Genomic DNA, 27470 nt, shown 5'->3' with positions numbered 1-27470 from the left:
ACATCATCAGACACATCCTGTTTGATTTATGATGGAGGTACTCAAAGTCACAAAGCGTATTTTTATAGGGCCATCAGGCGGCCCTTACTATTGTTAGAGAGCCATCAGCCGGCTATGTTTTGTTGTTCCCATTATTAATGAGTGGGTCTCCTATGCTGTTATTGCATATGCAGTAACTGCAAGGGCTGCAAAAATTCGGGCGCAACCCAATACCCCTTTGAAGAGACAGAGGAGGGTCTCAGTAAAAAAAATGTTCTCATTATAAAGGAGCGGGTCTCCTATAGTGGTAATGCCCATGCTGTGACTGCAAGGGCTGCCAAATTTTGGGAAAAAGCCCACTAACAATTTAAAGACACAGAGCAGGGCCACAGTAATGAGTATGACATGTTCCCATTAGAAAGGAGAGGGTCTGCTATACAGTTATAGGGTATGCAGTGAGTCCAACGGCTGACCAAATTTAGGAAAAACCCCACTAACAATTTAAAGACACATAGAGCAGTGCCACAGTAACGACAAATTCCCATTAGAAAGGAGAGGGTCTCCCATAGTGTTGGCCTATGCAGTGAATGCAAGGGCTGCCAAAAATTGGGATGCACTCCAATGCCCCTTGGAAGAGACTTAGAGGGCCTCATAAAAAAAATGTTCCCATTAGAAAGGAGCGGGTCTCCCATACTTGTAATGCCCATGCACTAAGTGTATGGGCTGACAAACACTTACCCCTGGGGGGTATACATGAACATACTGTATAAAACATTTTTTTTACGGGCATCATAAACAACCTTTAAAAAAATTATGTGGGTGTTGCATCACGGACCATGGTCACCCTGGTGATATGGTGGAGGATGAGTAGAAGGAGGACAAGAGCAAATAGCCAAAATCAGGACGCGTATACCCATGTGTGGGTGTGAAAAGGTCCATGGGAATACACCTCAAGAAAAGACACTGGATTTGAGTTTATGTTACGCTGCTATCATTCGGTGGTGTTGAGAAGTCTGGCCCAATCCAACTGAAAAAGGTCAAATACTTTAAATGCATAAAGAAAATAATCATAATTAAGTCTCTTAATAGTTTATTAGAAATAATGCAGACAATTAAAAAAATCCCCATCAATTCCAATATAACTTAGGCTTTTCACCCGATTAAAGAAAAAGAAACAAAACAGTATAGTGTATTAACATTGTTACTCTTTCCTTTTTAATATATACTGTGACAGTGCAAATACAATTTGGTCTAAATGTACAGACTGATGAGAGAAACAATGTACAGCTGTCTACACTCTTCCAAGGTGGAAATGCAAAGGGTTAGACCAATTGTACAGGACTCGTGGTTACTAGTGGGATAGTCTCATACACCTCAAGCTAGACTCACATCTGTGCAGCCAAAGCACTGCGGGTCTCCTGACCCCAACTCGGCAGCCATTAGGTCACGGTCCGTGCTTGGACCATAACACAGATTTGTGAATCTAGCCTTAATGTTTATCCAGAAACCCTAAATCATTGTATCTATAAAAAAAATAAATAAATACAAACGACTGAAGGACACTCATTACTTAATTGTCTAAGACTTAGGTAATCAATAGATTGATGGGGGTCTGACGCCCCACCCTTTCAGCTGAAAAATACTCCAGCACAACTGGATATAATCACATAAGGGGGCAGAAAACAACAGCCCCGTAGATCATCAAGTGGCCACTGTCAAGTACTACTATGCATCTCCCATTTAAGAATAGGAAACAAACAGTACTCTATCAGCCATTAAGTGTATGGGGCTACTGTGTTCCACCCTATACGCTGCTTATATCTGGGCACCACCAGAGCAGATTTCATCTTAATGCTGAGTGTCAGATCCCCACACAGATAGGTCATCAATTACATCCAGGTCAACCGCCAATCTACTGGTCTGAGTAAGCTCACCTTAGCTGGATATACAATTTATTTATTTTTTTTAACAGTTTTTAATTCTGGAGAAAACATGTTCTCATGTAAACCAAGAGTTAATGAAAATTGATCATAACCACAAGTCATAAGGGATATACAATATGCGCAAATCTATAATGGTTATCACCATTTAAAATAGCAGCTCCTTAGTATTAAGGTTTCAGGGATGTCCTGTACAATTGTATCTTCTAACCCCAGGTAAGCGCCATTCGGTGATACACGTACAAGGCTGACTGGAAGTACTCTGTATTTACAACTTGGGTATCGGCAACTGTTGCAGAGTGTTGAAATATTCTTTCCACCCATTCTCCCACCCTCCTCCCACAATTTTAGGATGCTCTTTATTCTTACTCCAGGTCAGGCATTTCTAGAAGAAATTAAAAGTAGGTGTTAAAACAATTTTTTTTACACAATGTGAAAACCATAATTAATACACAGTGAATCTTATTATAGGCATCATACAAATTCTCAAACTGTGCCTCAGCCTAGAATTCCAACACTACGACTTACTTTCATCATCACTGTCTGGTGAGTCCTAATTGGAAAAAAAAACAAAAAAACACAGATTAACACTTGTGAGAAAGTAATGAGAAAACCCTTCCAGGACAACACATGCATGATGTATTAAGAAAAAAGGATATATTTATCTGTTGCCATTCATCTCAAGGCTGACCATAGATTAAAGGATAGAAGCTACTGAATTCACAGGTGTACAGAAGAAGTAGCTTCTAAGTACAATTATATTACTGTATAATTAAAACGTGTGCGGTAATCTCATTGGAGAGAAAATGGAACGATTACAGAACTCCTTATATATTACTCCTATCCCATATCACGTTTACATACTCTAATTCCAGCTAATTTGGAGACCCTGTTTCGCTTATACTTTTCCCCTCTTTTGGAGACCATTAAGGCAGACCTTTCTAAATGGCAGACTTGCTTTTCTGGATTGGCAGAATTCGGACTTTAAAAATTAACATTTTCCCATACATTTTATATGTTATATATTTCAAACCATCCGCATCCATAGACCAAGCAGCTTCTGTCAGTCGCTTAATCATTGCTTATTAATTTTTTATGGGGTAAAATTTTTTTTATCAAGGCAAAAACACAAGTGAGATTACGCCTCCAGGTGTCCAAAGATACAGTACGGAGGCAAGACTTTATTGCATCCTTCATTGGTTCTATCACGAGAAGGCAAAGCAGTGGTCTTACTCTGTCTCATTTGTTTTGGTAGCCTCCACCCTCCAGACCCTACTTCTCTATACAGCATTTCCCTTCAGCGTGCACCCCATGTTCGGTAACCCTACCATCTGTTAGGTATACCTCATTCTACAGATATCCAGATCAATTTTTTTTTTTTTTTTTTAAGAGTGGGTACATCACTATACAATCTTTATCTGCTTTCTCCAGGGAGTTGTCCATGGGGGAGTGGGTGCATATCTAAATTCGCCTCTACTGTTTTTAGAGAGCACACTTCTTTTGAGTCTCTCTGCAAACATTCTCTCCCTCATCTAGGGTCGCTTCTTTACTTTAGGTCACTGGCTGAGGCAAAGACTACCTCTCTGGCTCCTTTTATACATGCTTGGGAAACAGATTTGGGGCAATTCTTTAACTTTGACCTAGTTGAGGGCATTTATCATTACTCAAATCTGCAGTTTCTTTTAAACTTCAAGATAACTAGGTGGCACAGAACTGCTGCATGCAATCTACGTACATTGCTCGGAGAGGTGTTGGCATTGTGGGGAGGAAGTGGGCACACACCTACACATATGGTGGTCATTTAATATCATTGCTTCGTTCTGGAGTAATCTTTACAAATCAGGTCTCGAGTGTGTATACAAAAGATGGACCCCTGCGTGGCTCATTTACATGCTGCCTGGCTTTATCTCCTTGGAATAAGATAAGAGGCATTCCGCATCTATTTTACAAGGCAGCTGGGGAGTACAAGCATAGACATTGGAAATCTAGGCTACCCCAACCCCTAAAGGAAAGGATCGCAGAGCTTTCCAAGATCCAGCAGATGGAGGAGCTATTGACATGGTACACTGGCTGTAGGAATTTTTTGAAGCCTATGATAAGGGTTTTACGCTAGCCCATTTTTCTTAAGGCATTACCATTCCTTAGTTTCACTCATTTGAGGAGTACCATTACTGGATTGTGTTTAGTATTGTCACTAGGGGTGAGCGAGTATGTTCTGTCCGAGTATGCTCGGGCCGAGCTCCGAGTATTTACAGCTGCTCGGTGATAGGGTTAAATCGCTCCCGTGTGCATGATTTGCAACTGTTTGACAGCTTTATTACATGTGAGGAATGTGTAAGAAATAGACATTCCTCCCATGTAATAAAGCTGTCAAACAGTTGCAAATCATGCACACGGGAGTGATTCAAACATATCACCGAGCAGCTGTAAATACTCGGAGCTCGGCCTGAGCATACTTGGCGAAAGGGTTAATAGAACATACTCGCTCAACACTAATTGGGACACATTTAAGAAGTCTTCTATCCACTCTTTAAAACTAAGGTATTGTACTTGGCGCACAATACTTTGTGTTAGGTGGAAGGTATGTTTTCCTGATACGAACTTATCTCTCATTATTGTAAGTTCTTTGATGTTTCACAAAAGCTTACTGAACTATAAAAATTGTACTTTATCTACTAAACATTACAGCAATGTAAAGCTGCACCAACTAGGAAACAAAGTAAGGCAATTTACCACAAATGAAGGGTTGGAGGCCTAGTGCCTCTAAAACCAAAATTAGTCCCCACTTTAATACAATAAATATTTTTAGGGTTTGACTTTTGGGTACATGACCTCAACATTTTTTTTTTTTTTTCATAAAAAGAGTTGCACAACTGCAATAATTCTGACACAGGTCACAATTCATGTAATTGTTATAAGTAACTGCAACAACTGCTCCCATAGGGAAACACTGAAGATGCAAGCCAGAAATGTAAAAAATTACAAGTCACCCCAGAACTTTATAGTGTAGATGCTACACTGTTGGAGGCAATTAAAGTAAATCAAATGATGCGAAATATAACTATAAAATAGAGGAAATGTCTTATTACAAGACTAATGAATCTTGGAGAAAAAAAAAAAACAAAACAAAACAATTTTTTCAAGTTTAAAAAACCAACTTACATCATCTGCACCATCTACTTCTGGTAAGTCTACATCTTCATCTCCTCCCATATTGTTCATCATCTGTAAAATGCAACAGTTATTAGGGGAAACCCATGGATTACAGCAGGTCTGCATGACAAATATATATATATAAAAAAAACAACCTAGAACAGTCTCTAACCTCTGAAAAGCGGTCAAAGTTGGACATATCTTCATCAGAGTCATCTTCCCAATCTTTCCAGTTGTTGAAGTCCACACTAAGCCAATTGAGCTGTAAATAAATGACCAATGTGATGTAAAGCGGTAATATGGCAGGTAATGGTGTCCTACTACAAGGTGATACACAAAACAATAGGGACAGTTTAGAAAATTAAGGTCAAGAAAACAAAAGCTACCTTTGCCTTCTCTTTTGTCAGTCTTGGCCACGACTGGCCAGATTCAACTTTTCGTAAACAGCACAGGACAGATCTGTCTGTTCTTTTATGTTTAGACTCCTATCAGGAGAAAAGAAAACCATGAGCTGAATTAACAGTTTTCACTCCTATTGTTATTAAGTAGAGGCACTGATGTACCAGGTATTCTGCACAATGGTTCAACCATTTCCCAACTACAATACAGGGACACCCTCCAGCCATCTACTAACCTTACACACCATTTCTTAAAGTATCATTCCGCTAGGTTTTTTTCAGCATCTGATTGCTATCATTATAACGGGTTGTCCGGTCCAAACTGATAAGTCTGCAGTCTCTCCATACACTTACTTGCATGGAGCGAGGCCTTGCACTCTAGTCTGCCACGCCACCAGATGGGGAGAGGCCTCGCTCCATAAGTGTATGGACCGAGGCCGCGCCAACTGGCTAGGAGTATGTATAATTCATACATGCCCTCCAGTCCCGGGTATGAAACTGGCGAATCTCCGCAGAGCACAGTGCGTGCAGTGGGGGATTCATAAGTTTGCAGTCACTCAGTGACTGCAGATTTATCGGTTTAGACCAGACAACTGCATTAATGTATGTTCAATGTGTGCATTCAAATACTTACCGGTCGCCATCTTTTGTTTCCAGCGCTGTGCTGGAGCCTCCCTGCTATCTTGTGACCACAGCTCTTTCTTGCCAGATCTCACCACGGACTGTTACATCCTCTCTTAATATAAGTCTATAGGAGCCTCGTTCGGAGTCTCAGATTCATATTGAGAAAGAGAATTGAGTGGAGCAACTGGGGCTAAGCTGACAAGTCACAGCTGTGGTCCCGTGGTCCAGTAGAGGATCGTCGCAGAGCTGCAACACCACAAGATGACGCCCTGTAAATATCTGAATGCACACACTGAACAGTGAAATTTAAAAAAAAACCTGGAATAGAACTCCAATATCTACATCCAGTTGATAAATCTTTGCTGATTTCTTGCAGATGAATAAGAAAAAAAACCAAAAACTTACATTGGGATCAATAGATTGATACAGGTCGACTTCATTTAAGTGTTTAATGTTTTCGGCTCCTCCCAGACAACTGAAAAATGACGGAGAGAAAGAGAATACTAGTACGCGAAACAGTTAAATGTATTCATTTCTTGAATGGAGGAAATACATGTCAAAGGCAAGAACTACCAAGGGAAACATTAACATGTCTCAAATATTAGTGGACATTCGGCATTTATGGAGTCAACGATCAGTATTTTTATTGCTCACCTTAATTATTTACCCCTTTTCTAGTTAATGGCGCACTAGATTAAAGAAGCACCACGATTAAGTTTACACACGTTTGCCTGGTGTGCAGCATGAGGTGGTGTTGCATGACACCAAAGAGAATCCGTGTGTCACATCTCCACTCCAGGCCCCCATACACATTAGACTAATGCCACCCGAACCCACAGATATTGATGGTTAGGCCCACAATCTATTGTGTATGGAGGCACCAGCCGACTAATGGTTGGGAGAGATGCTGCTCATACACATTCGATTTGCGCTGTGTTCCTTGAAATAGCTGTTGTGGGAAACGGCATGCATCACATAATTAAAGGGATATTGCCATTTAATAACAATGTCATATTGCTCAGACATGCCACTACTTTATGATCGGGGGGGGGGGGGGGGGGGGGGCGCAAACCTTTGTGAATCCCACAAATATAGCACTGGATCAATGCTGTGTCCCCTTCACTCTTTTTCCTGCAGTGGCTCCCTGGCGATCCAGCTGTGCAGGGAACTACAGAAGAGCTCCAGCTGTAATCCCTTGCACAGCCTGATTGGCCAGGGGCACCACTGAGAAGGAAACACTGTGAATGGAATTTACTGTTAAACCAGCATAGTGGCACCTTCATTCTAAGTATTTTGATGAACCCAAACGTCAGACCCCTACAAACAGAGATAGAGATAGAATACCCAAAGAACATAGTATCAGATGGAAATAATCTATAAAGCATCCCTCCAGTCAAAACTGAAAATGTGACAGTATTTGGCAACTGTATGTCAACAAACATTCTTCCCTACTCATGAATGATCCCGTTTGCATGCTCTATTCCACCTCTATCTTTACAAAAGCTATGCAGAAAATGCTATGGACATAACAACCCCCCCATTCACCCTCCTAGGACGGACTGCATAAACACTGTACCATTAGTGATTAGAGGGGGCACCTCAAGACTTCATAAAAATGCTTTAAATAGTGAAGTCTGAGTCTATGTTGGCTATTCAGTTAAGATGCAAATTGGGAATCAGAACGTACCCAAGGTTGCAGGATCATCCACTAGGAGGCCACTAATTACCTTCACTATGCATTTACCATATAGAATTTTGCGTTTTGACTGTAGGGTGAATGTGTGCACGGCCAGCTGTAGCGTGTTAATTGCATTGCAGATTTCAGAATGTCATTTATTGTCCTTAGTGTCACAGTCAGACATCAACAGATCCTCTGAACAGTTGTTTCCACAAGTATCAAGAGACTTCTCTGCATAACACCCAGATCACGAGGGGAATATTTTAATGACAACAGTTGGGAGTGGGAAAACCACAGAGAACATGGCACTTTGTTTCTAAGCATGAATGTGGTACTGTGAGGCGTGCTGGAAACAGGGTCATGGTGGACAGCTCTATAACATGTCCTGTAGTGTTACACAGAGGTTCATCTAACAATAACAGGAGACCTCTGGGGTGCAACGCAAGCAATGAGATGAGAAGCTCAGGAGAGCTAACAGAAAAGGCAAATATGGACTACTCTCTAATTCTGCATGCTCACTGGAGTATTAGTGATGTTATTGCAGTGTATTTACATGACAGATACAACTTTCAAAACCTTATGGCTCATTACCATTGTAACAGGTGCCCTCAATATGGAGCCGTAATACAATGAAGTCTATCACAACACATATGCCAGTACTTTAAACCCATGCAAATCCCCCACTAATCATAGTGAGTGGGGTCAGCCACAGCCCCCTTCGCAGCCACTGGCTAGATGAGCAGGAAGCACTCAAAACTAAATCATGGCTAAACATTACAATTAAAGAGAATTTGAAAAACCTCTGTACTGAGGCACAGATGGTTTTAAAAACCAAATGTGCTTGATACGCCGCTGTTCCGGGTGTGTTATTGTCCGGATCGATGTTGAATTCACGTCGTCAGCGTTGCGGCCAGTAAGTTAGCGCAGCGGCCCGTGCCGTCTATTCGGCAAAATAGTTCAATTCAGTAATTGGCTGCAGCTGACTAGACGTCAGGGCTGCAGACAATCACAGAAGCCGGGAACAGCAGCGCAGACTTTTAAGTTGTCCTGTAATATTTTGTGGAAAAACTTGCAGCTTGCATTGGGGACTCTGGGGTACCTGTGATTGATACATTTTCATTGAGGTTTTGAGAAGTAAACTGTATAAAAACCCCAGCAATTCTGGCATTTATTTATTTTTTTTTAAGTTAAAGACAGCGATTTTTTTATTTTGTATATGTCATTACAGGTTTTTACTTCTCATACGGCTGCACCCAAAAATGACAGTGTGGGCACAGCTCCCGAGCGAATGCCATCACTGCGCGGTATTAGTAGGACAAATTGTGTTAACTTTCTACATGCAGCGATGTAATAGTACGCGGCAGAATGGCAAGGGTTAATAATACTCCCTCTGTTCTAAAGTACACAATTGGCCAACACAGGTGCAATAACATACTACCCATATTGAGAAGGGAGTATTGCACTGAAGGCATGGGACTATCCCGGCACTGGCCACCGGAGGCATGTGACCATCCCCACCATTTGGGAGCTTTGTAGTTAGTAGCAGGGCTGTGGTTTTAGTAGTATCCAATATCTGGCACTCCCTGGGAATAAAGGGGGTACATTTTTAGGGGATGCTGAAACCATTTAAAAAAGGACTATTAATAGATATCTGTAGTTAATGAGGCATTTAGTACTGTGCGGTCCTTGTCATTGTAGGCAAACATTACAATTTTCAGAACGCGTTCTCAAGGGTAGACCTTACCTGAAGGTAAATTTATCTTTTTCAAAGTCTATTTTCACTTCTTTGCTGTCCTCCACACAGAATTCGATAAAGACATAATCCCTCCTATCGTACCACTTTGCAGAGGCTGGTTGCCTGTAGACACAGATAGATGAATTAAGAAATAGTTATAACAATTACATGATAATTTAAGTCTCATGCTCAGGTCTGTGGATTTTGGTCTGATCAGGACCCAATTTGACAGCCTCATTGAAATATAAAGCAGTCATGCTCTGGTCAGATCTGTGATCGGACCGAAAACCACACATCTGCACGAGCCCTAAAAAGGTGTAAAATAAACACCATGGTAAGAAGTAAAATTGACATTTTTTTTTTTTTTTTTTTAAAAGACCTGTCACTTAGTCAAACGTGGACAGATTTTACCCTTATTTTATCCCCACTGGTCCCAAGCATTCAATTTTTATTCCTTTTAAATCTGCCTTACGTTTCTGGATATGGGCCTTTTTATTTCATGCTACTTTTTCTTGTCTTTACCAAGGAGGAGTTTGCCTACAGGTTAATAATGCAGAGCAGCCTAATCACACAACCCGAGTCCTGGGAGCATCACCCCTTCGTAAAGAACAAAATTTAACACTAAATGTAAAGTACCCATCTCTCTGGGAACATTTGGTGAATTAAAAAAATAAATACTTAGAAGCAGAGGAAATAAGCACAAAACTTGGAGACTTTTGACCTGGCGGTAGGCCTTTAAGTGTGAGATTTTATGTGGATGCCATTTAGAAAACAGGTTATAGAATCAAATGTGTCAATTAATAAGGCATATTACATTCCCCATAAAGTTCAACATATTTGTTGAATTAAGATCTGTAAGTAATAGTGTAACGATCTAAGCAACGCAAGCCAAACCCAAAATGAGAACATTGAATTACTAAATACTTCAAAAATCGCAGTATTAAATATTGCCATATGAAATAGATTCTCATGACAACGCTGGTTAATGAGGAGTTGTAAATTGTGAAAACTAGGAACACGTGCTCCAAACACGGTAAACTAACTGAATGGCGAGATTAGATGATCCAAACTGTATAGTCCAGGAGTCTACTCATGAGAACACCAGGGTAATGCACAATCTGGATTTTATCAGAGGGCGACTTCATACAATTGTAACCGGCAGACATTTCAGATACCTCTTTTGCACATGGCACAGGCTGAACCCTTTCAGACTGCGAGCTGAAACCATCCACCATCTTCAGCCCGGCCACAGCACACTGCTCTGGGGAGAAGAGTATTATTGCTCGGAGATCTGGCACTTCATTAGGCAAACCCTTTTCTATACATGCAGCATAAAGCAGGGTCCCAGCACAGAACGCTGGAGTTCTACTTTACACAGGGCATTTTCCTTATCAGAAATATTCCAATAACACAGGGCTGTCTGCGTAATGACAACTCCCAGCGGCTTTGAGAAATCATTTGGAAACTACAGATGTGTCAGCAGGAAATATGCTGTGAGTTTGATCACTCCCCTTACTTCATGGTATTAGATTGTCAAGGGTGTGACCAGAATTAAAGACAGCGCTTCAACCAATAATATTTTTTTTCTAAAGTTCACCAAAATTTTATTTCGGCAATTAGAAGACCCCAATGTTCCTGATACTGCAGCTTTGGATGCAGAATACCATTAGTAATATATACGTGGATCAGAAATTTGTTTTGTGCTACCGATTAATTTAACCATTTAACATAACTTATGCAAAGACATCGTATTTCCTTCATTCTTATGAATTTAGCTGTCAATAACAAAAATCATGTATAAAAGTCCCTACTAATAGTAAAGCAGAACTCCACACACACCAGCACGCGGTAATCCACATCGACATAGACGTCCTCTCTGCTTATCAGGAGTAAGGGATGAGCGGACCCATGGAAGTTCAGGTTCTGGTACCCGACCGAACTTTATGTTCAAAGTTCGGTTACAAAACCTTTACAAGAACCTCATTGAAATATATGGGGATCCGAACTTCGGAGCTGGAAAATTTTCTCTCTCTCTCTGAATTCCGACGCCCATATGTCACGGTCCAAGTAAGAACTATAATACACAGAGGTCTGAACAAAGCCATAAGGTCAATTATGGCCTAGTCCTTCAGTGGTTGAGGAGAGACATCAACAATCTGTAAGGAACATGGAAAATTATTTTCGTGCTAACATAGGGGGTTATCCAGGAATCACTGTTTCCCCCACATCTGCTTCCATATGCTTAAAATATTAAACTCGGGTGTTACTTACCCGCTCCAAATCCAGCACTGTCTTCGCTTCTGCTACGATCTGGGTTGACAGACTGAGGTCATGACTAGAAAACATATGAATACTGCCCAATCACTAGCCTCAGCGACTGCGGTCTAAATCAGAGCTGATGGGCCCAGTGATTGGGCAAACAAAAATTGAGGCAGCGGTGGAAACACAGCACTTGAACTATGGGGGATGGGCAACACCTGAGTTTAATATTTTGACCTAGCAAAGCTGATAGGAAGGGAAAATTATTCCCCGAAAATCCCTTTAAAAGGACATTGGTTTTTGCTGCACGAAATGTTGATTAATTTCATTTATTTGGGAGTAAATAAGTTAGGCTTTGTTCACAGCTAGACTCTGTAATGCATCCGTGGAAAACGGATGCATTACAAAACGGATGCAAACTGAAACATAATGGGAACCACTGACTAAGATGGTCAGTCTCGTTTCCATTGCACATCAGTTTTTTTTTTTTCACAGAACTAAAGGGGAACAATACAGAAAATTATGTTCTGTTTAATACACAGAAACCAGGCAGCTGTAAAGCGGACCCATCTGTTTGCTCCATACATTCCGCTTCTCTATTCCTAAAACATAACAGAGAAAAAGAACTCAAAACGCAAGTGTGAACAGAGCCTAAAGGGAATCTGTCATCAGGTTTTTGCTACGTAAACTAAGAACAGCAGGATGTAGAGACAGAGACCCCGATTCAAGAAATGAATCACTTACTGGGCTGCTTGGTGTAGTTTTGAGATATATATATATATTTATTTTTTTTATTTACTCGTAGCACCATTAATTCCTCAGCGCTTTACAGACATCACTGTCCCACTGGGGTTCAATGTGAATTACCCATCAGTATTGTCTTTGGAGCGTGGGAGGAAACTGGAGAACTCGGAGGAAACCAGCAGGAGATCATTAGAAGATTAGTTGGCCTGCTGCCAGTCCTCCATATTCATGAGCTCTGTATATCCCCGACTCACCAATGACTGGCAGCTTTCTGTGTACACTGTATATTGAAAGAAAGCTGCCAGTCAGTGTTGGGGGTGGGGATATACAGAGCTCAGCATTCAGAGCACTGCTAGATCTGCAACAGAGAAAACAAGGATTCTATCAAAAAGACACCAAGCAGCACAGTATGTGATACAACGCTGGAATCAGGCTCGCTGCCCCTACATTATGCTGCTCTCAGTTGGGGTAGCTAGAACCAGGCGTAGCTACAGCTTCCCTTTGGTCTCCTTTGAAGCTTAGTGTACAGCTAAGCTTCAGAGGAGAACCAAGATGGTGTTGACAGGGCCTTCAGAAGGCCCTTAGCTGCCATAGTAACCCATCAGCGCCCCGCAATCACAACAGAGTGCAGATAAGTGTGAGCAACATCACATTTAAATGCTGCTGCGAGAGATTGACAGTGGCATTTAAATGACTTACGGCATCAGCCGGAGCTCATCTCCACCGGGACTGTTAGAATTGGCGGCTATGTAATATAGCCAGGATCTGCCACATGTGGCGAGAACTCCGCTCCTGAACTACCTCCACAAGTGATCACAACCGCAAACATGTACAGATATGTAATATTGCGTTGAGTAGTTAAATAAGTTGTCCAATTCTGGTGAAAATATTTTGTAAGCGCTGCAGCTCACGGAATACTAAAGGTCTATAATGCAAACAGTGTTTGGATTCGGCTCCCCTTGCCAGTTCCAGTGGTCAGCACGTCACATGCCAACTAGTCTGTAATATTTTGCAGTGTTCTAGTAACAGACGCAGCTGAGATAATGGACGACACGAGAGTGCAAGTCAGCAAATCACAGGGAGACAAACACTGGAACCGTCAAGAGGAGAAGACTCCAAACATTGTGTGCACTACAGACCTTTAGGATTTGGCAAACTGCAACGCTTGACAAAGACATCACCAGAGGCGGGCAACCTCAAAAAGGATTTTAAAAAATTAAAGGGAACCTGCGACCAGAAAAGATGCTATTAACCTGCAGATATGGCGCTAATCCCCAGGTTAATAGCATTACTAACTTGCCCGATGCCTGACTTAGCCCAACACTGGGGAGAGAAAATGAACTGCCCCAACACAGAACCAGTGTTCAGTGCCAGGGACGCGATTACATCTGACGCTGTGTTCTCAGAGCGGTGACTGACCTCCGAATGCTACCGGGTAGAATAAAATTAATTTTCTCTCTGCAGCATTGGGCTAAGTGCAGGTTAGTAACGTTATTAACCTGGGGATTAACCCCATATATGCTGGTTAATAGCGTTTCTCTGGTGACAGGTTCCCCCTTTAATTAGTATTTATTGTACATTGTGTTTTTTTCTACTTTATTCAAGAATAAACTTAGATGCACATACACATTGAGACCTTTACTAGATAACTTTTTGGACCTTTTATAGACTTCAAAATGACAGTACAAAACAATTAACCCCCACATGATAAGAATAATGGAGATGGAGGTGACATGACAGAGAGCCTTTCCTTTAACAATACAATCTACATTGATCACTTTGAAAAAGCACAGAGATCAGATTACTACTATCATGGATGTTAGTTAATCACAGCTATCCTCCAGCTAGTGATGGTGCCGGCAGCTTCTGTGCCCTGCACAATCACATTCCCTTTCCAGCCTCAAGTGTCTCTTCCCCCAACGTACATGTACTTCATAGTGTCGGAAGCTGTTAAAAGGCACAAAATACCATGACAATTGATTAAACAAGTTTGACTTTCTGGAACATGCTAGATAATTAAGGCTGTGTTATGCACAGTGAATCTGGGTGCTTCCACAAGGGGGTTTCAGACATAACATTACATCTCCACTTCAGGTAAACTAAAATGCGTTACCAGAAAGCCTTGAGAAGATATTTTCTTTAAAAGACGAGCGGTCGGTACATGCTGCTATTCAGAAGCAGAATCTGCAATGTGTTTAGAAAATACAATCATCCTTCCCTAAATTGGAGGCCTCATTCACATTGTACTTCTGTGCCTGGCCACTGGGGGCTTCTAAATGAATACTAATAAGACAAATAAGATAAAGTGCAAGATATCAAGACCCAGTTTGACGATTCTAGATAAATTTCCCTGTAGTGCAGAGCGAGGTGATAGTAGATATGGGCCATCTGTTAATCTGAAGAAGGTCTCCAATAGACCGAAACGTCATATTTTACTGTGGATTGCAATTAAAATTATTTTCTAGCATTATACCAGAGTACCTGGAGCCAAAAAAAACAAACTAAAAACATTGGACGCGGCCCTCTCTGCACCCATAAAAGTCAATATGACTGGTCACATACATAATTTACACATGACGGCTTACCTGGCTGTCTCCTTCCACCACTCACTTCTGTACATACATATTTCCTATATGTGGGGATATCACCACAGCCAATGTATACAGTGCCATAAGTAGGTAGCAGCAGCAGCCCTGAAATAAGGATCAGCTAAATTTAGGCGTCCATGAAAGGCGGTCCATGTACAGACGGGTCGTGGGTCTCCTGACCTGAGTTTAACAGCCTCAGGCATTTGTGAGGCCCTTGAATTCCAGTGAAGACCAGTGGCCAGTCCATACACAGTGTTTCATGGACATCTAAACTCGGCCTTAGAAAGTTTCCTGATATAAAACCACTTGGACTAGCCAGCTGTGCAATCATTTTTACGCATGATTTTGTCGACAGCACATCGCCCCATGTAAACAGGGAATGTGCTGCTGATAACTTATACTATATGGAGACAGAATAATCGTATCAATGACCGTATTTTTTGCCCGTGTAACCAGGACAGTGAATCTTTCAACTTGTATATAGCCTATTGGACCATCAAAGTTTCAACCTCTTTAAAGGGAATCTGTCAGTAGAATCAACCTTCGTAAGCCGTCTACATGGGCATGCAGGTAATAGGAAGCTGAATAAAATGATACCTCAGTGGTTAAGCATTGTTGGCAGTCCCAGGTTCAAATCCCATCAAGTAAAACATCTGCAAGGAGTACGTATGCCCTCCCCAAGTTTGAGTGGGCTTCTTCCCACACTCCAATGACATAGCGATAGGGGATTTAGATTGTGAGTCTCAATGGGGACAGTAATAATATCTGAAGTGCTGTGGAATATGATGGCGCAATATAAGCAAATCATAATAAATGTTACCCTGATATCTGCAAGCTGATAAATGGTTCCCGAGAAATCCATGTTTTTCTCAATATACAAATTAGCTGTTAAAGTGAACCTGTCACCAGAAAAACTGCTATTAACCTGCAGGTTAAAGGGAATCTGTCAGCAGGTTTTTGCTATGTAATCTGAAGACAGAAGGAGATAGAGGCTGAAACACAAATCAGGGATGTGTCACTTGTCAAAGTGTGTGCTGTTTACTAACTGTGAAGGATTTATCACTAAGATTAACATTGCAACTAAGTAGCTCACTGTCCAGGTGTGGGCGGGGTTAGCTTTCTCAGCTATGCCACATTCTAACTCTAAAAGCTCTGATAGTATCACAGCCCCTACATCCAGTAAACTAAGTGATAAATCTTTGTATTCAGGGTCTCTTTGCCTACATCAGACTGCTCTCAGATGAGGTAGCAAAAACCTTCTGACAGATTCCATTCAATAGCGTTACTAACCTGCCCAGCGCCAGCAATTAGCCGAACTGCAGGGAGAAAATGAACTTTATTCCCCCTGCCAGCGTCCCAGTTTCATAACGGGGGCGGCGCCAGTTTAGTCACTGCTCTGAGTATACAGAGCAATGGCTGTAACTGCGCCCCCATCCCTGACGGACACTGGCACTGACTCTACAATGGGGCAGGCTGTCAGTCAGGATGGGGGGGGGGAGCATGGTTACAGCTGCTGCTCTGTATACTCATAGCAGTGACTGATCCACCCGTGATGAAACCGGAGCACTGCCGAGGGGAATAAAGTTTATTTGTCCCTGCAGAGTTTGGCTAAGTGCAGGTTAATAAGGCTGTTAATCTGCAGATTAATAGCGTTTTTTTCTGATGACAGGTTCCCTTTAAGATTTATGGGCAGGACACAAATCTGCATGAGAATCTGCCTCCAGTTCTTATTATACATGAAAGGGGGAGTTACCAGTGAGAAACATGTAGATCAGGAAAGCAGACTGTCAGTCATTACATGTCTCACACTGGTAACTCCCCCTTTCATGTATAATAAGCTCTGGAGGCAGATTCTTGGGAGATCTATGTCCGGCCCATAGATCTGAACTGCTCATTTATATATAGGAAAAGCGTGGATTTTGACCTACATGCCCATATAGACTTAGGAGGGCTGATCCTACTGACAGATTCCATTTAACCTTCTAAACTGTTAAGACTGAAGGAGTGGCATTTACTTTTTGAGTAACGGTTATTTATTATCCCATATGGTTATGACCGGTAGGGAGCGAGCTCAGCACCCGGTTCCCACACCTTACCCGGCAGATGCAGTATCCCCTCCTTGCCATATTAGATTCTTTTTTTTTTCAGTACAACTTATGGTAAAGTGAATAAGGTCATTCCAAGGTACAACTCATCCCGCCAGAAACAATCCTCATATGGGGATGTTAACGGCCAAAGGAGAAATAGCTGCGGTTCTTAGAACAAGTGAGATGGGGAGCGATGACTAAAGAGCGAACACAGAAAATGTCCAGGTTACAAAGGGGTTAACCAGCAGTTGACATCACCAAATATTGGCATGGCAGTGATTGGATGTGGGGGATGGGGTCAATGATGGGCCAGGACCGGACGTGCAGCACTGGGTGTTCTGGGAGGGTCTGCAGTAACCACACGTGACTGTGGCCCCCAGATTCTCCGTACACGGCCGCAGCGCCAGCAGGGGGCGGCAGAGGAGCCTCCCGGGCTGCCCGCACCTGCCCCGCCGCCCAGAGCAGGTGACGGCGCAGTAATGGGAGACGCGCACTGCAATGAATGGAGTAAGCGGATTACAGCTGGCGGACTGCGGCTCCGGGGCTTCTGGAGAGCGGGCGGGATGTGCCGGGGCCAGGGGCGGCCCCTCCTCCATTGACCGGAGCGCGAGTGACACAAACGGGTAAAGGTCTGGCCAGAGGCCGCCATGCTGGGGAAGGCTCTCCTTATGTGCTACCCGAGGACCGGCAGCCCCTCCTGCCCCGCGGGCCTCAGCTCCGGCCACTCACATGTTGCTGTGCTGCTCCCGGCTTTCCGCTCCACGCTGCTTTCTCTCGTCGTGTCCGCCACACGCCGCTCAGCTCCTCCTCCAGCTCTCCCGGGCCTGCTGTGTGACGTCACCGGCGGTGGGCGGAGCCTGCTCCCAGCCTCACTCTGAGGAGGAGGAAGCGCGCCAGATCTCGCGGCAACACAAAGGAAGAGAGAGGGGCGGGGCGGGCAGGAGACTGAGGCTCTTCCCACCACTAACGGCTGCTATGGCCGCCGTCACCTCAGGATGCTGCGTAATGACGTCATCCCTTAACACCCCGCAGGTCTCAGCAGGTGCTGCCTGTAGTGTAAAGTACGGCGGATAGAAAAGCCTCTGTAGACACCGGGTACATTCTTATGCTGAAGGTGTGTACAGAGCACTATGATAACAAGCTGTACGAAGCGTCTAACGTAAGCCAACAATACGAGCAAGCTATGCGGAAGTTAGGGCTTGGTTTCAATTTATGTGCAGAAAAAAATGTTCCTTTTTGTGTTTTTTTTCTTTAATTTGCAGTAGAGAAGTATGAAGAGGAACAATGAAGTGCAGTTTTCATATTGTCCACTAGAAGGCAGCAGATGAAATTCTCTCTTTGACATAGAAAATACGTAGTCTGCATTTTTTTTATCCCAAAAAAATCAGAAAGGAAATGGTACAATACTATCTATTTTTCTTTTTTTTTTGTTAAAGGGAATCTGTCACCACTTTGGAGTTATCAGACCTCGCCTATGGCCATACAGGGGGATGTTCTAAACTGCATATTGGGATGATGGGCTGCAATGCTAGACTCGACCACTAGATGGCAGCAGATTTTTCAAATGCAGACCAGGAAATGACTTCTGGCCTTGATACTGGATTAGAAGAAGCAGCAGTTTTTAACTCTTGACCTGTAATATAGAAAGAAATCAGAGGGAATTCAATGGAAATACTAAAATGAATCAGAACATCCACACGGCTGGATTAAAGTTTAATAATAGAACCAGGGAAAACAGTAACTATTTGGGATTATGTGTAGAATATCGGGGTTACACACGCCTGGTGATACATCTCATCAACATCTCATAGGAATATAGGTATAATTATTGTTCTGTATGGGGATTATGGCTAAAATATCACAAATACACATGCCCAGGAACATACTTCATCTACTTCTCATAGGAATATGTGTATAACTATTGTTCTGTATGGGGATTATGGGTGAAATATCACAAATACACATGCCCAGGAACATATTTCATCTACATTCAATAGGAATATGGGTATAACTATTGTTCTGCATGGGGATTATGGGTGAAATATCACAAATACACATGCCCAGGAACATATTTCATCTACATTCAATAGGAATATGTGTACAACCATTGTTCTGTATGGGGATTATGGGTGAAATATCACAAATGCACATGCCAAGGAACATATTTCATTTACTTCTCATAGGAATATGTGTATAACTATTGTTCTGTATGGGGATTATGGGTGAAATATCACAAATACACATGCCCAGAAACATATTTCATCTACTTCTCATAGGAATATGGGTATAACTATTGTTCTGTATGGGGATTATGGGTGAAATATCACAAATGCACATGCCAAGCAACATATTTCATCTACTTCTCATAGGAATATGGGTATAACTATTGTTCTGTATGGGGATTATGGGTGAAATATCACAAATACACATGCCCAGGAAAAGATTTCATCTACTTCTCATAGGAATATGGGTATAACTATTAAAGATTTTTCTGTATTTTCGTGACTATGAAAATTGTACATTCACACTGAAGGCATCAAAACTATGAATTAACACATGTGGAATTATATACTTAACAAAAAAGTGTGAAACAACTGAAAATATGTCTTCTAGGTTCTTCAAAGTAGCCACCTTTTGCTTTGATGACTGCTTTGCACACTCTTGGCATTCTCTTGATGAGCTTCAAGAGGTAGTCACCGGAAATGGTCTTCCAACAATCTTGAAGGAGTTCCTAGAGATGCTTAGCACTTGTTGACCCTTTTGCCTTCACTCTGCGGTCCAGCTCACCCCAAACCATCTCGATTGGGTTCAGGTCTGGTGACTGTGGAGGCCAGGTCATCTGGCGTCAGTGGCGTACCACTGCTATGGGGCCCGTGGCCGGAGGGGGCCCGTGAGCCGGGAGGGCCCCAAGCAGCGTGGGAACGAGGAGGATAGGTGAGTAGGAGGTTGCGGCGGCAGAGGAGAGGGTTGCGGCAGTGGAGAAACTGGGCACACGCAGTAGCCCCTGCCGCAGCTACTACTTGTGCCCACTGCTAAAGGGACATGAATTTTCCCTCTTCTCCACTCCCATGGACGTGGAGAAGAGGGAATATTCATTCTCTTCAGCAGTTGGCACGGAGGAGCGCTGAGCCGCGGCTCCTGTCAGTGCCCGCTGCTAAAGAGAAAGCATATTCATGCTTCTTCACGCCCATAGTCTCGGCGTGGAGAGGAGTCAATGTGCCAGCAGCAGTTGCAGCTGCAGCGCGCGCAGCTCAGATGCCGACATGAGCTGCTGCAGACAGGACTCAGCGCTGGAGCAGAGGTGAGGAAGGAAGGTGAGTATTAGTGTTCATTGTTTTGTGTGCAGTGATTGGGGGATGAGGGGGCCACACATACCAAAATACTTGGATTGAGGAGGCCACACATACCAGGATTTGGGGATTGAGGAGGCCACACATACCAGGATTGGGGGATTGAGGAGGCCACACTTACCAGGATTGGGGGATTGAGGAGGCCACATTTACCAGGATTGGGGGATTGAGGAGGCCACACATACCAGGATTGGGGGATTGAGGAGGCCACATTTGCCAGGATTGGGGGATTGAGGAGGCCACACATACCAGGATTGGGGGGTTGAGGAGGCCACACATACCAGGATTGGGGGGTTGAGGAGGCCACACATACCAGGACTCAGGGGTTGAGGAGGCCACACATACCAGGATTGAGGGGTTGAGGAGGCCACACATACCAGGATTGGGGGATTGAGGAGGCCACACATACCAGGATTTGGGGATTGAGGAGGCCACACATACCAGGATTTGGGGATTGAAGAGGCCACACATACCAGGATTGGGGGATTGAGGAGGCCACACATACCAGGATTGAGGGATTGAGGAGGCTACACATACCAGGGATTGTGGGATTGAGGGGGCAACACATACCAGGGATTGAGGAGGCTACATATGCCAGGGATTGGGGGATTGAGGAGGCTACACATACCAGGGATTGTGGGTTTGAGGGGGCAACACATACCAGGGATTGGGGGATTGAGGAGGCTACACATACCAGGGATTGTGGGATTGAGGGGGCCACACTGTATACTGTATGAAAGCAATTATACAGTGTGAAGGTTTGTGTGGGGTCCATTATACTGTTTGGAGGGCTGTGTGGGGGACATTATACTGTTTGGAGGGCTGTGTGGGGGCCATGAGAGTGTATGGAGGGCTCTGTGGGGTTCACAGTTGGGGGATTATACTGCATTAGGGTCACCATACTTTGCCATGGGAGTTGAAGTGGGGTACAATAGGGTCATTATACTGTGCACGTGAAGGAATGCACCATATGGGTATCATACTGTTTGGGGGGCACTTTTGTTGGCATCATACTTTATGGGGCAATGAAAGAGGAATCTACAACTTCAGAAGGAGGAAAATTTCTATGTAAAGGCTGGAAAGTTATGAGATCTGCTCTTCTGTTACACAGACAAATATTTATTTATTATTTTGTGGGGGGGGGGGCCCAATTAGAGCTTCTGCTATGGGGCCCCATGACTTCTATGTACGCCCCTGTCTGGCGTAGCACCCCATCACTCTCCTTCTTGGTCAAATAGCCCTTACACAGCCTGGAGGTGTGTTTGGGGTCATTGTCCTGTTGAAAAATAAATGATGGTCCAACTAAACGCAAACCGGATGGAATAGCATGCCACTGCAAGATGCTGTGGTAGCCATGCTGGTTCAGTATGCCTTCAATTTTGAATAAATCCCCAACAGTGTCACAGCAAAGCACCCCCACACCATCACACCTCCTCCTCCATGCTTCACGGTGGGAACCAGGCATGTAGAGTCCATCCGGTCACCTTTTCTGCGTCGCACAATGACACGGTGGTTGGAACCAAAGATCTCAAATTTGGACTCATCAGACCAAAGCACAGATTTCCACTGGTCTAATGTCCATTCCTTGTGTTCTTTAGCCCAAACAAGTCTCTTCTGCTTGTTGCCTGTCCTTAGCAGTGGTTTCCTAGCAGCTATTTTACTATGAAGGCCTGCTGCACAGAGTCTCCTCTTAACAGTTGTTGTAGAGATGTGTCTGCTGCTAGAACTCTGTGTGGCATTAACCTGGTCTCTAATCTGAGCTGCTGTTAACCTGCGATTTCTGAGGCTGGTGACTCAGATAAACTTATCCTCAGAAGCAGAGGTGACTCTTGGTCTTCCTTTCCTGGGGCGGTCCTCATGTGAGACAGTTTCTTTGTAGCGCTTGATAGTTTTTGCAGCTGCACTTGGACACTTTCAAAGTTTGCCCAATTTTTCGGACTGACTGACCTTCATTTCTTAAAGTAATGATGGCCACTCGTTTTTCTTTACTTAGCTGCTTTTTTCTTGCCATAATACAAATTCTAACAGTCTATTCAGTAGGACTATCTGCTGTGTATCCACCAGACTTCTGCACAACACAACTGATGGTCCCAACCCCATTTATAAGGCCAGAAATCCCACTTATTAAACTTGACAGGGCACACCTGTGAAGTGAAAACCATTTCTGGTGACTACCTCTTGAAGCTCATCAAGAGAATGCCAAGAGTGCAAAGCAGTCATCAAAGCAAAAGGTGGCTACTTTGAAGAACCTAGAATATAAGACATATTTTCAGTTGTTTCACACTTTTTTGTTAAGTATATAATTACACATGTGTTAATTCATAGTTTTAATGCCTTCAGAGTGAATGTACAATTTTCAAAGTCATGAAAAAAGTCAGAAAAATCTGTAAATGAGGTGTGTCCAAACTTTTGGTCTGTACTGTATATGTTTTTGTTACCATATTTACCAAACAATTACCTTACCATTTCCCCCACTGCAGTTCTGCCATTCTTACTGTAAGTGCTATGCACTACATAGCTTCATCATAAACCACAAGCAGCAGGGAGAAAAAAAATAGCTTTTCCTTAAATTCGAGTAATCCCCTTAATCTGTTTAGATCTTACTCATGCATGGCATAATGGCTACTTCTGAAAAGAAATATGGAAAAACATGGTTAACAGTATTACTATACTGTTCTATGTGTAAGCAAATGGTGCGCTGTTCCCGTGGTTTAATAGTTGGGTCTATCTGGACATATGCCCACTGTTGAAACAGGGGGAAGGAGAGCTAAGTTTTATTCAAGAGGGACTGATGGCTAATTTCACATGTCCAACATTAATGGCCTGAATCTGGACCAGCCGTGGGTCACCTGATCTCATCAGCCTCATATATCTATGGGGCTGGTGAGTTCTGATCCAACGACCTGCTGCCGGTCCAGATATCGCAGTCTGTACACTACATGAATGTCGGACTTGCAAAACCGGCCTATCACCATCAGAAGATTGAATATTCAAAGACTGAAGATTGAATATTCAAAAGACTGTACAGGCTGTTTAATGTACACTAATCTCTCCATGTCATCATTTTGGAAGTGGAAAAGTTTGCATAGGACCTGTCGTGCTGAATTATTCTCAGGTTTTGAACGCTGAGGGGCACTAGGCATTTTAGAGCATAATTCTTGAATTGTTAAAACCTATATAAATGTAAACTGTACACTATATAAAAGTATAAATGTCACGACAATGTTTTACAGAAATACCTGATTTTTTTTTTTTTTTTTTAGGAGAAATAAATACTTTGAATAGTTTGTGCATTGTCTCTTGTGTACCTGCATGAAACCTTCCTCCACCTAAAACAAAGGCTTTCTCCACCCTGTTTGGATCAGTCAGTGGTCTGAGTTCAACATAGAGAAGAAAAGAAGTTTTGCTTTGCAAAAAAAGACACAAAGAGGCCCACCTCTATGCGGATGGTCAGCAGTTCACTCTCAGTTCTGATACAGGAGTCAGCCCACACTATAGTTGTTGGATGGTTGCCCATTTTAAAAAACCTTTGAAATTACATATTAACTCTCTGATATTTCAAGTCTTTGACAAAGGGTTGTGGATTTGCTGGTCTGGTATTAAGATCGCTCCTCTGAACTGCTGACTTAAAATTTAAAGGGAACTTGTTTCCATAAAATGCTCTCTAATCTGCAGGCATCATGTTATAGAGCAGGGCCATTTGTACCACCTGCCAGGCCAGCATCAGCAGGGGTGACAAAACTACCAGCCTGACCACCACCAGCATGATCAGGCACATGTCAGCAAAGCACCAGACTCTGTGGGACGAACCCCAGGGTCCATGACCAGTGTCAGCGGGTGTCACCACTGCTTCTTTCGCTATTGTGCGTGTAAGAGAACCCCCTGTTGTGCGTGCAAGGCAATCCCCTGTCCATACTGCATGCCCCCTCCTCTCAGTCTTCATTTGTTATGGCAGTTTCTCAAGAAACAGCATCAACATCCACGTCCCACCGCAGTGTTCAATTGTCCATATCCCAGACCTTTGAACGAAAGCGCAAATTCGCAGCCAACGCCCCACAGGCCACAGTCCTAAATTCGCACATTTCACGACTGCTTGCATTGGAAATGCTGCCTTTTAGGCTGGTGGAGATGGAATACTTCCGCAACCTTATGGCGGTGGCCGTCCCTCGGTACTCGGTCCCCAGCCGACACTATTTTGCCCAGTGTGCCATCCCCGCACTACACAAGCACGTGTCCCAAAACATCTGCCATGCCATCAACAACGCAGTTACTGGGAGAGTCCACCTGACAACGGACACGTGGACAAGTGCTTGTGGCCAGGGACGGTACATCTCTCTGACGGCACACTGGGTAAACATATTGGAAGTCGGGACCCATTCGGACCTTGGGACGGAACACATCCTCCCCACACCGAGGATTGCGGGCCCTATGTCAGTCAGAGTTGCCCCTACAGTGTACAGCTCCTGCGCATCATCATCCTCCTCCTCCTCCTCCTCATGTTCAGCCTCCATCTCAGATATCACCACATCAGTTACAAGCTGGAAGCACTGCAGTACTGCCTCCGCCAAGCGGCAACAGGCTGTGCTGAAACTCATAAGCTTAGGGGATAAACCTCACACTGCTTGTGAGTTGTGGACAGCTGTGAAAGAGCAGGCAGATCTGTGGCTGAGACCGCTGAACCTACATCCAGGCATGGTCGTGTGTGACAATGGCTGTAACCTGGTGGCGGCTCTGAGGCGAGGCGAGATCACACACGTACCATGCCTGGCTCATGTGCTTAACTTCGTGGTTCTGCAGTTTCTTAAATCGTACCCCGAGTTGCCAGATCTGCTCGTCAAAGTACGCCTCCTGTCAGCTCATTTTCAGAAGTCGGCTACAGCTTCCGCCGCCCTTGCTGTGTTGCAGCAGCGTTTGCCGCTTCCGGCACACCGACTGGTGTGTGATGTCCCCACACGTTGGAACTCTACCCTCCACATGTTGCAAAGGATTTGTGAGCAGAAGAGAGCAGTTGTGGAGTACCAGCTGCAACAAGGCCGTCAATATTCAGGTCAGACTCCACACATAAGGAGTGGACCTGGATGTCTGACATATGTACCATCCTGACAAACTTTGAGGAGTCCACCAATATGGTGAGTGGCGATGATGCCGTCGTTAGCGTCAGCATCCCACTTGTCTGTCTTTTGCAAGGCTCTCTGCAGAGAATTAAAGAGGAGGCATTGCAGCCAGAGTATGATGAGATGGATCAAGAAGCCGTAGCGGGCGATTACACACAGCCCAGCCTCATCTCATCCCAACGTGCATTGGGGGACAATGAGGGAGAGGAGGAGCAGGAAGAACAGGAGCTGGTATCATGCGCTGTAGACGGTAGTACCTGCACAACTGTCATACTGTCGTTCAGCAAGGGTGGCCTGAGGACAGGGGAGTGGAGGAGGAGGAGAGCATGGTCAGTCGTCATCTTGGTGAGGACACGGAAGTCTTGCCCGGTACCAGTCTGGCACGCATTGCTGACTTTATGTTACGCTGCCTTAACCGTGACCCTCGCGTTGTCAAAATGGTGGGTGACAGTCATTACTGGTTGGTGACACTTTTAGACCCCAGCTACAAGGAGAACTTTCACTCTCTTATTCCTGAGGTGGAAAGGTCTACAAAAATGGGTCAGTACCAGAAGGCCCTTGCTGCAGAACTGTTAAAAAAAATTCCCATCTGAACATGCTAGCGGCAGAGGTCACAGTTCGTTGACCAACCAAGGCGTACAGGCGAGAGAGACGCAACTCCAATCCAGCAGAGGCAGGGGAACACTGTCAACGTTCTAGGACAGTTTTCTGAGACCCGCACAGCTTACAGGCCCTGAGGCGCGGGGTACTCTCACAAATAGTGGAAAGTTTCAAAAGATGATGAGGGAGTACCTTGCCGACCGTACCAGCATCCTCCGTGATTCCTCTGTGCCTTTTAATTATTGGGTATCCAAGCTGGACACTTGGAATGAACTCGCTCTGTACGCCTTGGAGGTCCTGGCCTGCCCTGCCGCTAGCGTGTTATCGGAGCGTGTTTTTAGTGCCGCTGGGGGAATTATAACTGATGAGCGCACTCGCCTGTCAACTGACAATGCTGACAAGCTGACCCTTATCAAAATGAACAAGGGCTGGATTGGGCCAGACTTCTCATCACCACCAAATGACAGCAGAGTAACATAAAGTCAAATCCACTGTTGTTTCGGGAGGTGCATTCCCATGCACCGCTTCACACCCACACATGGGTATACGCTTCCTCATTTCGGCTGTTTTTTGCTCTTCTCCTTATCCTCAGCCTCCACCACCACTATACCACCAGGGTGACCGTGGTCTGTGTTGCCAGCATTGCAAGTTCCTCCGTCCTAATTTTTGGCAGCTTTTGCTTGGAAGGCGTAGGCAAAGACTATGGGAGACCCACTCCCCAATAATGGAAATAATGTTTTTAATATGCTGTACTGCACGGCTCTTGTAAGGGGCATTAAAATCGTCTTGTTAAGCTACTGTGACTTCCATGTCTCTTCCACGGGGCATTGATATTGTCTTTTTATTCCACTGCGACCTCCACCACTCTTCCAAGGGGCATTGATATTGTCTTTTTATTCCACTGTGACCTCCACCACTCTTCCAAGGGGCATTGATATTGTCTTTTTATTCCACTGGGACCTCCACCACTCTTCCAAGGGGCATTAAAACCGTCTTGTTAAACCACTCTGAACTCCACGTCTCTTCCAAGGGGCATTAAAACCGTCTTGTTAAGCTACTGCGACCTCCACGTCTCTTCCAAGGGGCATTAAAACCGTCTTGTTAAACCACTCTGAACTCCATGTCTCTTCCAAGGGGCATTAAAACCGTCTTTTTATTCCACTGCGACCTCCACCACTCTTCCAAGGGGCATTAAAACCATCTTGTTAAGCTACTGTGGCC

The 27470-nt window shown here is 44.0% G+C and overlaps 2 protein-coding genes across 2 annotated transcripts; one reads left to right on the top strand and one right to left on the bottom strand.

Moving 5' to 3' along the window:
* Positions 1–1052: 1052 nt before the first annotated feature.
* Positions 1053–18072, bottom strand: PTGES3 (prostaglandin E synthase 3). The gene is made up of 8 exons (XM_073663567.1): positions 17915–18072; positions 9517–9630; positions 6500–6569; positions 5459–5557; positions 5245–5334; positions 5082–5144; positions 2448–2472; positions 1053–2304 (listed from the first exon to the last, which is right to left on the bottom strand). Coding segments are annotated over exons 1-8 (483 nt in total). The 5' UTR covers positions 17917–18072; the 3' UTR covers positions 1053–2284.
* Positions 18051–26918, top strand: LOC141201563 (zinc finger BED domain-containing protein 4-like). The gene is made up of 2 exons (XM_073663559.1): positions 18051–18299; positions 23799–26918. Exon 2 carries the CDS (start codon positions 24484–24486, stop codon positions 25636–25638), a length of 1155 nt encoding a protein of 384 aa, XP_073519660.1. The 5' UTR covers positions 18051–18299; positions 23799–24483; the 3' UTR covers positions 25639–26918.
* Positions 26919–27470: the final 552 nt, after the last annotated feature.

Source organism: Phyllobates terribilis, unplaced genomic scaffold (assembly GCF_046119375.1).
Source record: "Phyllobates terribilis strain yellow unplaced genomic scaffold, ASM4611937v1 Scaffold_2__4_contigs__length_985480577, whole genome shotgun sequence".
In the NCBI taxonomy this organism is placed as follows: domain Eukaryota; kingdom Metazoa; phylum Chordata; class Amphibia; order Anura; family Dendrobatidae; genus Phyllobates; species Phyllobates terribilis.
Note: the sequence above shows the minus strand (reverse complement) of the source record. Positions and strands in the feature narration are given on the sequence as shown.